The 16,924-nt window shown below is 41.8% G+C and overlaps 1 protein-coding gene across 2 annotated transcripts in view; it reads right to left on the reverse strand.

The window, feature by feature from the left end:
- Positions 1-9,129: 9,129 nt before the first annotated feature.
- sbno2b (strawberry notch homolog 2b) overlaps positions 9,130-16,924 on the reverse strand; it is an 84,526-nt gene continuing 76,731 nt past the window's right edge. For both annotated transcript variants that reach the window (XM_088350411.1, XM_088350410.1), the window contains 10 exons: positions 16,738-16,809; positions 14,912-15,020; positions 14,765-14,836; positions 14,545-14,688; positions 14,364-14,458; positions 12,961-13,053; positions 12,763-12,894; positions 12,617-12,693; positions 12,202-12,392; positions 9,130-10,335 (listed from right to left, as the gene is read on the reverse strand). In XM_088350411.1, the coding sequence (XP_088206537.1) occupies positions 9,299-10,335; positions 12,202-12,392; positions 12,617-12,693; positions 12,763-12,894; positions 12,961-13,053; positions 14,364-14,458; positions 14,545-14,688; positions 14,765-14,836; positions 14,912-15,020; positions 16,738-16,809 (2,022 nt within the window). In that variant the 3' untranslated portion in view covers positions 9,130-9,298. The remainder of the gene's footprint in view (positions 10,336-12,201; positions 12,393-12,616; positions 12,694-12,762; positions 12,895-12,960; positions 13,054-14,363; positions 14,459-14,544; positions 14,689-14,764; positions 14,837-14,911; positions 15,021-16,737; positions 16,810-16,924) is intronic.

The following is a 16,924-nucleotide window of genomic DNA, read 5'->3' on the forward strand; positions in this document are numbered from 1 at the left end:
ATATAGAAAACAAACAAAACAAAAAAAAACAAAAGCAAAAAAAAAAAAACCCAGAATAAAAGTGCTGAACACAGTTCCTCTCTTTTTTTCTCTTGTTTTTTTTTCCATACAGAAAAAATAGACTTTTGTTTCAAAAATACATACAATCAGTAGCATGTTTTTGTGTTATTTCTTGTTGTTGCTGTTAGAATAAATTATTTGAGTGATTTATCGAGTGGAGAAAACATAGAAAAGACAGTTACAGTATGCAAAGACCAGAAGGAACATAACACACAATCGCGTGATTATATCATTCTTAGTGCAATGTGACAACCGACGGATTAAACCATAAAAAAATAAAAGGAGGGGGGGTTCCAGATGCAATTTTTTCCCCCGATCAAGTAAAATAAAGTAATCTGGTTTGGTATGTCACCAATTCACAATATATATATATATATATATTGAGTAGATCAGGTTTAACAAATAAATCAGAGAAAAAACTAAAAACATGTTTTGTGGAATGTCGTACGGCAGCGGTTGCGTTTTTCAAGTAAGAACTTATCTTGTTATTACTATTTTGTTACTATGTTATTACCAGCTTGTCATGATTAGGGTTAAAATGGGCTCACTCAACCACTAAAATATCACGCTAGTTGGAAATCTGATTTCCTAGTCGATCACAATGATCCATTAATGGGGAGCTATTTTCAGAACAGGTCCGCGGGCTACTCGTGTGATCTTGGGGGCTATCGAGGGCCCACGGGCACCACATTGATGACCACTGATACAGTACGATTTCTCATTGTAGTCAGACATCGAATCGCCTAGAAAATTACAATGACTCATCATTGGTGAACTGAATCCAGAACCAGTTTGCGAGCTGTTCGGGTGATCTTAGGGCCTATCAGGGGCCCACGGGCACCACATTGATGACCACTGATACAGTATGATTTCTCATTGTAGTCAGACATCAAATCGCCTAGAAAATTACAATGACTTATCACTGGTGAGCTAAATCCAGAACCGGATTGTGAGCTGTTCGGGTGATCTAGGGAGCTCCCTAACGGCAGCGAGCATTATGTTGACTCCTAACTTAAACAGCATTCCTTGATAGACTTCAGTGATTTCCCATTGCTAGTCAGAAATCAAACTTCCTAGAGAGTCACAATGACCCATTGCTGGGAAGCGAGTGATCTTAGGGGTTACCTGGTGCCTGTGAGCACCTCATTGTTGACCACTGACATATACGGTATTTCTCATGAGACACATGCAAATGATTTCTCATGCCTGTCATACATCAAATCCCCTAGAAAATCACAATGACCCATCACCAGTGAGCTATATTCAGAGCCTGTGTTTGGGCTACTGGGGTACTTTTTTATGGATCTACCTGGTTTTCGCAGACACCAAATCTGTGACCCCTGACTTATATGGTATTTCTGATGAGATAAATATGAATTTCTCATGCCAGTCACAAATTGCATTTCCTAGGAAATCATTGCTACTGAGCTATTTTTAGAACTAGTTTGGCTACTCAGGTCATCATGGGAAACGCGTTGGTGGCCCATACAGTATTTCTTATGAGACTGCACTGATTTCTCTTGCCAGTCCGAAATCAATTCTCCTGGAAAATCACAATGACCCATCACAGGTAAGATATATTCATGACAAGTTCAAAGGCTACTAAGTAATATTAGGGTGCTACCTGAGGCCTGTGGGCACCACTTTGGTGACCCCTGACGAATACATTATGATTTCTCATGCCAGTCACATATCAAAGTTCTTAGGAAATTACAATGACTCATCACTGTTGAGCTGAGCAAATTTCAGAACAGGTTTGTGGGTTACTCAGGTAATTTTGGAGGTTGGTGATCCCAGACTTATACGGTATTTCTCGTGAGACACAAGCAAATGATTTCTCGTGCCAGTCATGAATCAAATCTAGAAAATCACAATGAACCATCATCAGCGGGCTACTCGGGTGATCTTAGGGAGCTACCTGGGGCCTGTGGACCCCACGTGAGTGACCCCTCACTACAATATTTCTTATGACAGGCGAGACAATTTCTCATACCAGTCAGATATCAGATTTTTCTAGAAAATCGCAATGAACCATCATCACCAGTGAGCTACTTTCAGAACCGGTCCACAGGCTACTCAGGTGATCTTGGGGAGCTACCTGGGGCCCGCGGACCCTACGTTGGTGACCCCTGACTACAATATTTCTTATGACAGGCGACACAATTTCTCATACCAGTCAGATATCAGATTTTCTAGAAAATCACAATAAACCATCATCACCAGTGAGCTACTTTTAGAACCGGTCCACAGGCTACTCAGGTGATCTTGGGGAGCTACCTGGGGCCCGCGGACCCTATGTTGGTGACCCCTGACTACAATATTTCTTATGACATGCGAGACAATTTCTCATACCAGTCAGACATCAGATTTTCTATAAAATCACAATGAACCATCATGACCAGTGAGCTACTTTCAGAACCAGACCACGGGCTACTCAGGTGATCTTAGGGAGCTACCTGTGGCCCGCAGACCACACCTGGGTGACCCCTGACTTTTACAGTATTTCTTATGACACGAAAGACGTTCTTAACCCCAGCCCGAAATCAAATTTCTTAGGAATTAACAACGAACCATCACCAGTGAGCTATATTCAGAACCCATCCGTGGGCTACTCAGGTGATCTTGGGGAGCTACCTGGGGCCCACGGGCACCATGTTGGTGGCCCCTGCTTTAAGGTATATACCATTAGAATAATGAAAATACAACTACTGTATTATAAAGAGACACCATTTTAACCCTAAACCTTTTCAACAAAAGGAAAATTCGGTTTACCATAAAAGGAGGGACCAAAATAGTCTTATATTCGTGTTTGAATTATGTAAGAAAAACAATGAAATTATAAATAATAATCCCAAATCTTCTCCAAATGATGCCACACTGCCCGAAGAAGGCATAAACACGGCCACAATTTCACAAGATGTACAACGACACGACAGTACACAGCGGCTGGGAAAGAACAATGTGTGAAATATGACCACTAGATGTCGCTGTATTGCGAAAAACAAAGAGAAAAGGAAAAAAATAAAAGAGAAAGGGAAAGACAAAGAAGCGAAAAAAGAGAAAAATAAGGACAATGAAGAAACAAAGATGGAAAAATGGAACATATAAATGACAAAAGAAGGGAAACAATGAAAAATAGCAAAAAAAAAGAGAAAGAATAAAACAAAGGAAAAGGAGAGGAAAAAAAGTGAAAAAGAAGGTAAGACATACAAAAAGTTAAAAAGCAACAAAAAACATAAAAGAGGAACGAAATAAAAAAGGGCAAGAATAAAAGGACAAAATAATAAAGGAAAGAAAAAAAGGAAAAGAAAATAGAGAAAAATAAATAAGAAGAAAAACAGAAAAAAAATAAATAAGACAGCAAATTTAAAAGCAAAAAGTAGGAAAAAAAAAAGAGCAGGTAAATAGCAAAAAAATAAAGAATAAAACAAAGGAAAAGGAAAGGAAAAAAGTGAAAAAGAGGGAAATAAATACAAAAAGTGAAAAAACAACATAAAAATAAAAAGGAAAGAAATAAAAAAGGGCAAGAAAAATAAAGAAAAAATAATAAAGGAAAGAAAAAGAGGAAAAAAATAGAGGAAAAAAAGAAGAAAAGCAGAATAAATAAGACAGGAAAATTATAAACAAAAAACAATATAAAACAAAATAAATTTAAAAAGAACAGGGTGTTGTGGGGTGGGGCTAGTACACACTGTCCCTTTAAGAAAACCAAATAGAAAGCTTCCCCATCTCCCAAACCAATAAAGCATACAAAGATGTCGGTTTCAGCACTCTCACTCGAGGGCAAATAGTTTCCGTGTAACCCCGGCCCGTCCACCAACCTTTTATGTCTTCCTGAGATTGTTGGATGCTCACTTTAGGGCAACTAAACACTTTGGTATTTCTCTGGGAAAGAAAAGAAATGACAATAAACCCAAAACAAACCACAGAAACCATTGCAAAAACAAGACAGTGCAAACATATTTGGTGGCGGATTAGAATAGAATTCGTCTTCCCTGACCCAAAACCAAGACATCCCTTCAATAGAAACTAGAATTTCCTTTTTAAGATGATGAAAATGTGAGTCAACAATCCTGCTCCAGACCCGTTCCTCTTTATCGATCGGCACCGCTAAGTTCTTTCTGTTTTTAAGATCGGAAAAAAATGCAAATTTTGACTATTATTGCGCTCTTATCGGCCGATCTTGTCGCTGTTCTTTGATCTCCACACCCTTAAGGGCTTAAACAAAAACAGGGAATGGAATTCTCTTATCTGCAGGCTTCTCTCCCTGTTCTCCTTGCAAGGTCAAGTCATGTTTATTAGTGTAGCCCTTCATCACAAGGAGTCTCAAATGGCGGAACAGACCACAGCGTCCCCTGATCTAAAACCGACATGAGGGCAAGGAAAAACTCAAGACCTAAGCATTCCAAATCCATTGGTGACTTCTCTCCTTATTTTGAGTGTCTACTAAAGGTTAAATGACATGGACGACAAAACCATGGCTTATTGATTTGATAGTTTGATATTTGTGTGTTGACGCATATGGAATAAGGGCCAATCAGCCGGTAGTACAGTGGTTAAGTCTCTAGGGGGGGGTCGGATCTAAAGCCAGAAAGGGTCTTTTGGCCTGTCTACCTCTAGTCTGGGATGGGTGCCGCCAGGCTGTACTTGCCTAAGACACACTACACGAAGTGATGCCCGTTTGACCAGAGCGGTGAAGGCAGGGGTCTCAAACTCAATTGACATGGGGGCCGTGGGTGCTAGGGTCCGGGTGAAGTTGGGCCACAAACAAGTTCTCATGAAAACATGCCACAGTATTCAAATAACGTTTTTTTTAAAGTTTCCTAAAAAGAAGATTGAGAATCAATTAAAGGGACAGTGTGACTGATGTCCGTTATCCACTAGGGTTGCACTTAAAGGGACAGTGTGACTGATGTCCTAGTCTAAAAGGACATTCCTGTACTTTTTGATACATGCAAAACATTTCAGTTTTTCTGCCTTTTTGGGCCGATCTTAGAAAAGTCATAAAAGTTTAAAAAAATGTATAATGTAAGGAATTCTTTCTGGGTTTTTATTAAAGTGGTGGGTCATTTTGACCCGACGGCATCAGGAGGGTTGAATACCTATCATGGAATATCATACGAGTGTGGATTTTTTGAAATCATCATTGTGCGCAATCTTGCTTCTACGGGTGGCTAAAGAAAACAAAGATGAGGGAAAAGAATGGGCAAAAAAAAAAAAAATGGAGAGAATTTTTTTTCTTTTTGGTCACATTGAGTAGTTTGTATTCCTTCCTGTGCGTTTTAGGGGTCGAATAACACATACTGTCCTTTTAACGTTCTTATTAAGGAGGGGGCCTCAAACTAACACCCCGAGTGCCGCAATTGGCCCCTGAGCCGCAAGCTTGAGACCCCTGGGTTAAAGAATCCTTACTACTGTGAAAAAGGAATTCCTCTACTGCCTACAAATTTCTTCTCCGTAAAGAAAGAGACAGGAAGCTTTACACATCAAAAGCAGCCATTTTGTCAGGGGGGCTTGTATGCATTATGCATGCATTATCTGCACCCCTTATCCACAGTAGGGTCACGGGGGTGCTGGAGCCCATCACAGCTATCTTCGGGCAGTGGGCAGGGGACACCCTGAACTGGTTGCCAGCCAGTCGCAGGGCATGTATGTTAACTAGAAATTAAAACAAAATAAGGTCAATGCATCGTTTCCCCAACAGGGGGCGCTTTTAAAGGGAAAAAGGTGTAAAGCAGTAGTGTTTGTAGATACAATGGAGCAAATATGTATTTAGTCAAGATTTGAGGCCTGCAATTGTCAACATGGGTAAACCTCAACAGACGTTTAATTTTGAAATAATTTTTTGCTGGATTAAAGTGGAAAATAAGTATTTGGTCACCTACAAACAAGCAAGATTTCTAGCAGTCAAAGAGGCTCCACCTATTTTAAACTCATGATGTGTAGAAAAGACACCGGTCTACAACCTCAGTCAGTCAGAGTCCAAACTCCACTATGGCCAAGACCAAAAAGCTGTTGAAGGACACCAGAGACAATATTGCATGATCTTACCCCATGGCTTCAAAATGATAACAAGGACCCACCCAGACCCCACAGGGGGACCTAGTGACTGACCTAAAGACAGAAAAATAAGGACAATGAAGAAACAAAGATGTAAAAAGGAACACATAAATGACAAAAGAAGGGAACAATGGAAAATAGCAAAAAAGAGAAAGAATGAAACAAAGGAAAAGGAGAGGAAAAAAGTGAAAAAGAAGGAAAGAAATACAAAAAGTTAAAAAGCAACAAAAAAAAACATAAAAAGGAAAGAAATAAGAAAGAAAAAAGAAAGAAAAAATGATAAAGGAAATAAAAAGGGAAAAAGGAATACAATTGAGGAAAAAAAAAATCAGAAAATGGAGGAGGCAAAATAAAGAAGACAGAAAAATTAAAAACAAAAAGTAGGAAAAACAAAATACCTGACCTAAAGACAGTTGGGACCACAGTAGCAAAGCCAACATTCAGTAGCACAATGCACCAACAGGGACTCAAATACTGCACTGCCGGTTATGTCCACCTACTAAAGCCATAACACGTCCAGGTAGTTTGCTCAAAAATATTTGGATGACCCAGAAGAGGATTGGAAGATGTTATGGTCATATGAAACCAAAATAGAACGTCTTGGTAGAAACACAGGTTCTCTTATTTGGAGGAGAAAGAATACTGAATTGCACTCGAAGAACACCACACCCACTGTGAATCATGGGGGTGGAAACATCACGCTTTGGGGCTGTTTTTCTGTAAAGAAACCAAGACGACTGATCAGTGTGAAGGAAAGAATGAATGGGGCTATGTACTGACAGATTTTGAGCTAAAATCTCCTTCCATCAGCAAGAACATTGAAGATGAGGTGGGGTCTTACAACATGACAATGATCCAAAACACACACCAAAGGGAAAAAAACAGTGGCATCGTAAGAAATATTTCAAGGTCCTGGAGTGGCCTAGTGAGTCTCCAGATCTCAACCCCATAGAAAATCTGTGGAGGGCGTTGAAAGTCCGTGTTGCCCAACAGCATCCCCAAAACAACATTGTCAAGAGAAGATCTGCATGTAGGAATGGGCCAAAACACCAACAACAGTGTGAAAAGCTTGTTTAGAGTTACAGAAAACGTTTGGCCAACAAAGGGTACATAACAGAGTATTGAGATGAACCTTTGGTACTGACCAAATACTTATTTTTGACCAGGATTTGCATATACATTCTTTAAAAAAATCAAACCATGTGGTTTGTCTCTCATGGTTGAGGTCTCCCCATGTTAATATTTTCAAGTGGGAGAAATTGCACATTTAGGGGTTGACTAAATACTCATTTGCCACACTGTATGCAATCAATGGTAACTTCTTTTCAAAACCACTGGTTATTTAGCTGTTCTTTGAGGGCTAACAACAACATTTTGACCACCGCTGACTTATATGGTATTTTTTTAACGAGGCCACCCCAAAAATAAAGACTTTTCCATAAATTTAACCAACGGGCATACACCGACACACGATCATTTGGACCACACAACAAGACCAAAAGCACTTGAGACTTTCCTGAGAAATTTAAAGTCATAGCGGGATTAAAATCTCTCTGTATCATGAGTTGAAAACAAAATAAAAATGTGATTTTTTTGGATACCTTCTGTTCAAGTCGCTTGTTGGTCATGTTGCAAGTGGCGCACACAAACACAAAAAAAAAACGCAGAAAAACATATTGAAAGAGGCTTCACGGAGGCCTCACCTTGGAACCCGCCACCAGCATAGTGTAACACGACCGGACCGTAAAAAAAAAAAAAGGTTAAATACAAATATATTTAAATTAAAATACAAATCTATACATTAGGCTACACGGACTATTTGTCTGTTTCCTTAACGACTGCATTTATAGATTCTCAGAAAAAGGCACTGTTTGCAGACTGCTGCGTTCCCTCTTATCTTCTTCCTGGAAAATTACAACGAAAGGAGAGCGAGGGAGGGAGTCTTGTCGTTTTTGGGGGCTTGGGGGGGGGGGCAACCAAGCGGACGATAAAGGAGGCATTTCACGGTTTTGTCAGCTTCGATTTCTTCCTTTTGTATATTCGGTGTGTTGCCACTTAGCGCTCGCTCCAATAAAGCGATAATGAAATTGGAAACACTTAAAGCAGTGGTCGGCAACCCCTGTTTGTCCTATTTTTCTATTCTACTGTATTTATTTGTGTATACACACATTATTTGGGTGCAAGAGATACACGAAGTAGTATAACTGACGTGTCGCTAATATTTTCTCAGTATTGGATGCGACGGGAATCAAACTCGGATCGCAGCGGTAAAGGCACCGAATCCTAACCACTAGGGATGTACATGACATAGGAAAAGGCATTATATGAGATCTCATCATCAAACTAGTTTTATTCACACTGAGCATTATGAGAAAGAGTTCAGCTAAAACATTGTACAACGTGGTACCGTGAGAAAAATAGAGAGATGCGATAAAATCAAATGCCCTTTCCTATGTCATCTAGATGAGAGGTAATATCTTGAACCCGAGCAAAACCTAACCTCTAAAATGTCAATCATTACGTTCAGGTTGAACCAGGCTTCTCTAATGCTGCCTTTTTTTTATCCACCCGGCTTTGTTCTTCTTTGTCCCCGTCCCCCCCCTATCTTAAAGTGCCAAACTAGACTCGTAAGGACATACTGCTGCTATGTCTATGGCCCAATCTTCAACCCGTATTAAAAAAAGTCTCTGAATATTGTCGGACAATGTCATTTCTGCTTTCACATAAATATAAAAGCTGTAAGTGCTTACACAGTCTTGTTTAATTTAGATTTGGTTAAAAAAGACAGGGTTTAATTTGTTAACATAAATCCCCTCTCCTCCACCAGAGTCCTCACAAATGAAACATGAAAGTTGGGGTTTGCATCGGGCTCTGTCCTCCAAATGAAGTTTAATTTGTCTGGATCGGGGTTTCATTACCGCAGGCCTGATCTTACCTCGAATCTAGATTAAATAGTCAGATATTTTACCACTATAAAGGTTGCCAACCACTGACTTAAAGGAGTTTTTTTTCCTTTTCTTTGTTTCAACAGCTCCTGAAATGTTCCGTAAAGTCAAGTTTGCGTGACAGCTGCCGTGACGGAATCGAATACAGGAAACGGGCGAGAGGAGACTGTGAGCAGGACAGGCAGTGACGTTGACTAGAAGGCCCCGGACAGCAGTGGAGGAACAGGAAGGGGTCAGTCTTGCTGGCGGTAGTGAATGACGGACTTGCGGTCGGGTCCGGCCGCCTGGAGCATGCTGTTCAACGCCTCGCGCACGTCCAGGGCGCCTGAACTGCAGTGGCCGTTAGGGAGGGCCAGCGAGTCGGACGCGGGGAGGAGATACCCGGGGAAACGGGAGGGGGCGAACTGAGAGGACGAGGACGGCGGGTTGGAGAAAAGTGAGCTTTGGACCAGGGAGGAAGTGGATGAGGTGGAAGACGAGGAAGAAGGGCTGGCTTTCTGAACTAGCGGCGGTGGCGACAGGGGCAAGTCCAAGAGATCCAGCAAGTCCTGGTGGTTGTGGATGAGCGAGGGGGGCGGCGGAAGCTGAGGGGCCGACTGCGAGATGAGCGACTCCAGATTGAAGTCGTCGACAAACGCCCCGCTCGGCCCCGTCGTTCCGTCCGGGGCCGAAGCGGCCTCGGTGCTGTCCGGGGAGGGCGACGGCGAGCTCACCGTCAGGTCCAGGACTTCTTCCTGGACCGGCTGGGAAGACATACGAGCGGGTTGATGGAGGGGGCGTAGCTGCGAGAAGGAGGGTAAGAAGTTCTGCGGGTAAAACTGAGAGAAGTTTGCGCCTTGGATAACAATGTTGCGTGCTGTGGCCTGCTTGGGTGCAGATGACTTGCCGGGCCAACCGCTAGGAGTCCCTTGAAGAGATGTCCTGGGTAAAGACAGCTGACCCTGTGAGTGCTGCTGCTGCAAGACAGCCTGCATCCTCTGCAGCTGAGACAAACCCGCCACTTGTGTTCTTTGCAGCGGGTTGAGTTTCTGCTTGAGGAGCTGATTGTGGACCAAGGACTGTGCCAGGGACTGGTTGGGCATGACCTTCTGGCTGAAGAGGTTGGCCAGAAGGTGCTTGTTGTCCTGCTCCATCTTGCGCATTCGCTCCTCGGCGAGACGCTTCTCCAAGGCCTGCTTTTCGCGCTCCTTGCGCCGACGTTTCACCTCCTCGTCCATTTGGATGAGCTCCTCCCGTATCCGGGCCACGCAGTTCTCCGGAATCTTGATGCCTGGGATGACAGTGTTTCAGTTAGTTTAAATTATTCTGAGCGACACAAAAACACTATACCAGGGGTCAGCAACCCAAAGTTTGAAAAAATCCATGACAGACTCAAATAACAAATATGGCTGGACCCACAGAAGATGAACAGTCTTAACGTTCAGACGGCAGGCCGTCAGACAGTTGATGGACTAAGTCGTGTCTTCACGATGTCACTAATCACTGAAATAAGTCATGGAAAGCTTCAACTCTTGGGAATGGAAATGTACAGAAACATCACAATTTTCCCTTCAAAAATCAGTACCAATGATTTACTATATAATAGGGCTGCAATGATTAGTCGATAACAGAAATAGTTGACAACTCCAATGTCGACAATTGTTGCCAGCCTGTTTGTCCAACAGAGTGCGGTATCTTTGAATGTAATCTCTACTGCTCATGCCCAATAGCGTCTCAAGCAGGAACACACAGAAAAGACAGCGTCGACATCAAATAGGTGTACTAAAACTTCTAAAGTTTTGGAGCAATTTAGCCTGAATATGGCCAATACAAAGACTACTTTCTAAGTTTGCAAAGCAGACCTTTCATATCATGGCAGTACGTCAATGACGCACAAACATTTAAAGCGCACAAAGCTCAGTTGAACGGAAAAGACTCTAAGATTCTAGTAACATTTAAGCCAATACGGTTTTGATGATATGCATTGTACATTTTATACCAATTTAGTTCGCAATGAAAGAGGTTGAGCATTTTGCCAGACTGTGCCTGACAAACGTGTTTGGAATTAAATGCATGCAGTCTGAAAAACAAACGTCAGTTGTTAAGACAAAACCTGTTTCATTTGAAACTGTGGAGGATTGTTAAGTACTTATGTTACATAGTTTGCAGTTTACCACTGAATGTGTGTTACAAAATGCACATATCTGTTTTAGTTACTGTTTTACTACTGCTAAGCAACCTGTTCTTCCCGGGATAGTAAAATGCTTGAAAGAAAGAAAGTAAAAGATAGAAATAGAGCATCAAGTGGACATTTTTAAAACTGCTGCCCATTTTTCTCTTGGGCTTCTCTCAGAGCGGTCTTGCGGGCCAAATTAAAACCTTTGGTGGCCCTGTTTCGGCCCGAGGGCCGCCTGTTTGACACAGTGAGATAGGGCATATACCACATAATTAGATCAACTTTATGTATAATTATAAAGAAAAAATATATAATTAACTGTTTCGCCAATGAATCGTTTCGACAGTCTTGGACTAGTCCACTATCAAAATAGTAGTTAGTTCTCAGAGAACAGAACGGGGACAGGACCCACTTGCGTGACATTTACCACAAGTTTTATTGAAAGAGAGAGAGGAAGGGCTGCCCCCACGATCCAGTGTTCTCTGGGCGCTGGAGGCAAATCGCTCTTGTACTCGGATTGTGATCCGAGCACGGAAGTGGATCTTCCATAGCGAGCGATGGCGGTGTCAGGGACGGAAAAAATGGTCGATTGCCGGGACAGGAGAGTAAGACGTGGTCGGGGTCGGAAACGATTTGTAAGCCAGGACAAGAGAGCAGACGTGGTCGGGATCAAAAACGGGTCGTAGTGGGAGACAAACAGGAGCAAAACAACGGGACAGGCGTGAGTCAGGCTCAAAAAAGGCTTGCCTAGTATACACGGAGAGTCGCAGACGGACTGACAACAGGGGATTGACAGGACTGAGTTCAAATAGTGACAGGGAGCCAATCAGAACCTGTGTTGGGTGGCGCCAAATGAGTGGGCACAGCTGAGTCACATCAGTAATCATGACATTAGTTGCAGATATTGCAGTTATACCTGCTACATAACCATGCTTTTTCGCACACTTCCTGCTCAAAGTCCCCAATATAACTTGCACTCACCAACTTGCTTGTTGTGCTGCTTGGTTTTAAGCCGTACGATCTGCAGGATGCTGGAGCTGGTGATGTCGGACACCACGTCGGAAACGCGCTTCCAAACGCGCAGAAGAGCGCCGCACAGCATGTGGTACTGGCGCAAGCGCATGCCCTGGAAGCACTCCTGACCTTCCTCCAGTTTCTTGCATTTGCCATTCCTGCAGGCACGCAGCAGAAAACAGTCACTCTGACCTTTTCTTCCCGTTAATGATGACATAGCACGCCCACTGAAAATTTTGGACTTCATATGGTAATGACTGAAGCTAAATGTGCCTTGAAATCCTTGGGGAAGATACTTGAAAAGAAAAACCTCACCATGGGATCCCATTAACTATACGTTCAGTGTTTCCCTGAAGGTGTTTATGCATGAGTTCCTGGTTACCAGTTGGCGTGGGTACATTTCTCCAACGAAAAGCTGAACTGGCTCTCCCAGCAGTCCTTGGCCTCCTCTGGAGTCACCTGGAGAAGAGAAAATGTCCAGCGACACCTGCTTCCCTACGTGCCAATATATAACCGCATCTAACGCACCTTCCGATAGCGCTGCTGCAGCTTTTCAAGGGTTTCATTGTGAGTCTGCTTGCCGATGTTGGGCTTGTAGACAATGAAATACTTGCATCTGCCTTCTTCGGCGAGAAGCACGCACGGCTGGTTACCACGAAGCTGTGAAACAACAGAATTAGTCAATTCTTTTCAACCTTCATGGTGCTGCATTATATACAAGCTAACCTTGTAAGACAAGTAGAAGCCCTCATCAGCGCCAGTGAGGCTTAGAAACCTGTTGTTGGCTTCATCCCAAGGCATACCTCGGTCTACACTGATCTGTATGGAGGGGAAACAAGAAAAATGGATTTCCAATGTGTAGCAGAGTTATACAGCGTTCCCGCCTCAGGATGTTCTCACTTTACAGTGTAGAATAGTGATATTTTTGGTCCCACATTAACTAAAAATAACTTAAAATGTTGGTCTGTTGTTACATTACATCACAGCAAAATTAAAATGCCGATATATTATTCACTGAACTCCCTCCCACAATACCCTTCTCTCTCCTCATTCAGTTCAGAATCTTGTGCGCTTCCTATAGACGTTGCAAGTTGTCGATAAAATACTGTATTTTTTTGTACTAAAATTGTTTGTTTTGTTTCTAAAGGGGAGAAGCAAAAACATGATAACCTTGAAAGTGAAGCTTGAGATGATAAAGAAATATGAAGAGGGCACATGCATCGTTACCCTCACTAAGGGACATGGCTGTAACCAGTAGACGATCGGAACTATTATTAAAACTAAAGAGGCAATTAAAGCAAATACATCCTTAAGGGTATCGCAATTTTTTCAAGTGGAAGTTAAAAAAAAAACAGTGTTATTCAAAACAATATTATTTTAAATCAGCCGATGCTGTCCCCTTGCCCCCACTGCTACTCCACTGGACCAGCAGATGTCACATCCCACCAAAGGTATATCAAATTCAATTTTTTCTTCGCATATGTTATTTAATCATATGCAGGTATAGTACAGAAAAGAAAGTACCTATTAAATTCTGCTGACAATATCTGTGTATTTTTTATTGCAACATCAGTTGCAGCCTGGTCATCCTGAAAGACGGATGACCTCTTCATTTTCTTCATGCTGAGGTATTTGAGTTTTTTCTTGCCCTCATGTAGCTTTTAGATCAGGGGATGGTGTCATAATAGTCTGGAGTTTGCAATAGTCCGTGGTCTATGCAGCCCTTTGAGACTCCTTGTGATTAAGGGCGTCACATATAAACATGACTTGAGGTCTTTGAGTTTTTCCTTGCCCTCATGTAGGTTTTAGATCAGGGGAGGGTGTCATAACAGTCTGTAGTCTGCAATAGTCTGTGCAGCCCTTTGAGACTCCTTGTGATTAAGGGCATCACAAATAAACATGACTTGACTATTTCGTTATTTAAATGAGTTACCAGGAGTTCAGAACCCATTACCTAAATACCATGGGTTTCTATCCCCCCGCTATAAGGTAATTCCTTTTACTTTGCAATCCCCACCTAAGAACGGATTAATTTAATATCCCGGGAGTCTACTGTACTGTAATTTACAGAGAACAAATAAGACCTATAGTAAATGACAATACACCAAGTGAAAGTCTGCAGTTCCTACCTTGTAAAGAACCACTTGTCCATCCTGAGGGTTTCCAACTGTCATGAAGGTCTCTTGCTTCTCCTCATAAATCTCATCATTACCTGGAGCCAGATCTGTTTGGCACATTAGCAAAACAAAATATGAGTTTTGTTTTGCCCCCTGAGATCATGAAGCGTCTTTACAATGAAAAAGTCTGTACCTAAAATGCCCATGTCATATTTGCCTTCCTTCTTATCCTTCTCAATTAGGTAGTCAAAGTTGTCTGTAAAGTACTGGAATAGATGGTTCTGCTTGTGGACCTCCAAGCCCAGGATGCGGTTCAGGAATTTGGTAATGCTGCAATCTGGAATTAATTTAAAAAAAAAACTTAAAAAATATGTCATATGACAGGGTTGAATGTGCCCGTAGCTGATACAAACCTTTTTCCGTGTTGATACCAAAGCGGGACTCCTTACAGAAGATGCCCACATCCATCATTCCGAGCTTCATATCTGGCAACAAAAAAAAAACTGTAAACCCATTGAGCTTCATGCTCTTTAGAATTGTTTCCAATACTAATTGTATACCTCTGAAAAACATAGCATCCCCTCCAGGATAACCTTTGGGCACGGGCACCTTGTTTTCTATGTGCCCCAGAATAGCTTTGGTGATTTTATCCAGAGCCTTGGTCCCATACTAGAAAAGAAAAGAATCGGAAAATACGAGATGATTGGAAAGGAGGCTTACATAACAGTGAAACGGGTATCTTGAGACTACAATACATTGTGATAAGTAATTATATATAAAAAAAAGGAAAGGGTTTGGCTTCTCAGTTACAAACAAACAATTCAGAACAAACAATTCGTTTAAACATTGTTGACCCTTGCAGCAGCACATAGAACATAGGAACGGTTCAAGGGAGATTGCAATACGGAGGACAAAAAGGAAATTTCAAAAAACAGTCAAAACAGGAAAATGATCGTTATTCGGACTCACTTTGATTATATTAATGGTTCAAAAACATTGTGCATTGTCTATCACTATGAGAAAAATCCAAATCAGTCCCTCAAACTTTAGCACTTTGTGTCCTAAATGCCAATATTAAGTACAGAGTACGACTATTTTTGTTATACACATTTTCATTTCTATTTTTGCGTGGATTTCAGGGGTTCTGGATTGTTTCAGTCATCATTGGTTAGAAGCTTTTACGCCAAACGTAATGTCTCGCATTGTTGCCAAAAAGTTCAATTTTGGTCTTATCTGACCGGAGCACCTTCTTCCACATGTTTGTTGTGTTTCCCAGGTGACTTGCTGCAATCTTCAGACGACACTTTTTATGGATATCTTTAAGAAATGGCTTCCTTCTTTCCACTCTTCCATAAAGGCCAGATTTGTGCAGTATACCACTGATTGTTGTCCTATGGACAGATTTTCCCACCTCAGCTGTAGACCTCTGCAGTTCATCCAGAGTGATCATGGGCCTCTTGGCTGCATCTCTCATCAGTTTTCTCCTCGTATGGGCTGAAAGTTTAGGGGAATGGCCCGATCTCGGTAGATTTGCATTGGTCTGATACTCCTTCCATTTCAGTATTATTGCTTGCACGGTGCTCCTTGGTAAATCTTTTTGTATCTAAATGCAACTTTAAACTTCTCCACAATAGTGTCTCGGACCAGCCTGGTGTGTTACTCGTTCTTAATGATGTTTTCTGCGCTTTAAACAGTCTTCTGAGACTATCACAGTGCAGGTACATTTCTACAGAGACTTGATTACACGCAGGAGGATTCCATGTATCATTGTTAGTCATTTAGATCAACATGGAATCATTCAGAGATCCTCACTGAACTTCTGGACAGTGTTTGCTGCACTGAAAGTAAAGGGGCTGAATCATTTTGCACACCCGCTTTTTCGTTTTTTATTTGTTAAGAAAGTTGAAAATATCCAATAAAGTGTGTTCCACTTCATGATGGTGTCCCACTTATTGTTGATGCTTCACAAGAAATTAGTTTTATATCTTGATGTTTGAAGTCTGAAATGTGGCAAAAGGTCGAAAAATTCAAGGGGGCCAAATAGTTTCGCAAGCCACTGTATAATGTTACATTATAATAAGTAGGTTTCAGCCCAGGTCCCCCCAAGAATGTTCACCCACCAGGGTCTTGCAAAATGTTATTGGAAACACTGAGTTGTATCGCTTGTTCCCATACAAAAGTTTCAAGATGCACATTGGATTTACTTCCCGGTGGTTAAAATTTGAGCATGTTAAGACAACCTCAAATATTGACTCATTTCACTCGATATAATCCCACAGATGGGATTGTGTTCCACTTTGCAACTGAAATGCAACCTAAACCTAGCGACGAAAATCATGTCCCTGCTTGAGTATGAGATTAGAACTCCCAGGCATACTTCACCTACCTTGTTCTCAAAGTTATACTTGCTCAGGTCTCTGGTTTCAGTCGCCCTTCTGTCTCCGTGGGTTAACGCGCCCTGAAAACATGGTGAGCGTCAACTTTTTTTTTTGCTTGCATCATCACAAAAAATGCAGGAAGCCCGACGTGATCCGAGCACACGATGATCTACGGTTATAGTTTTAAGTGAGGTC

This window comes from Urocampus carinirostris, chromosome 12 (genome assembly GCF_059441175.1).
Source record: "Urocampus carinirostris isolate Australia breed hairy pipefish chromosome 12, RoL_Ucar_1.0, whole genome shotgun sequence".
In the NCBI taxonomy this organism is placed as follows: domain Eukaryota; kingdom Metazoa; phylum Chordata; class Actinopteri; order Syngnathiformes; family Syngnathidae; genus Urocampus; species Urocampus carinirostris.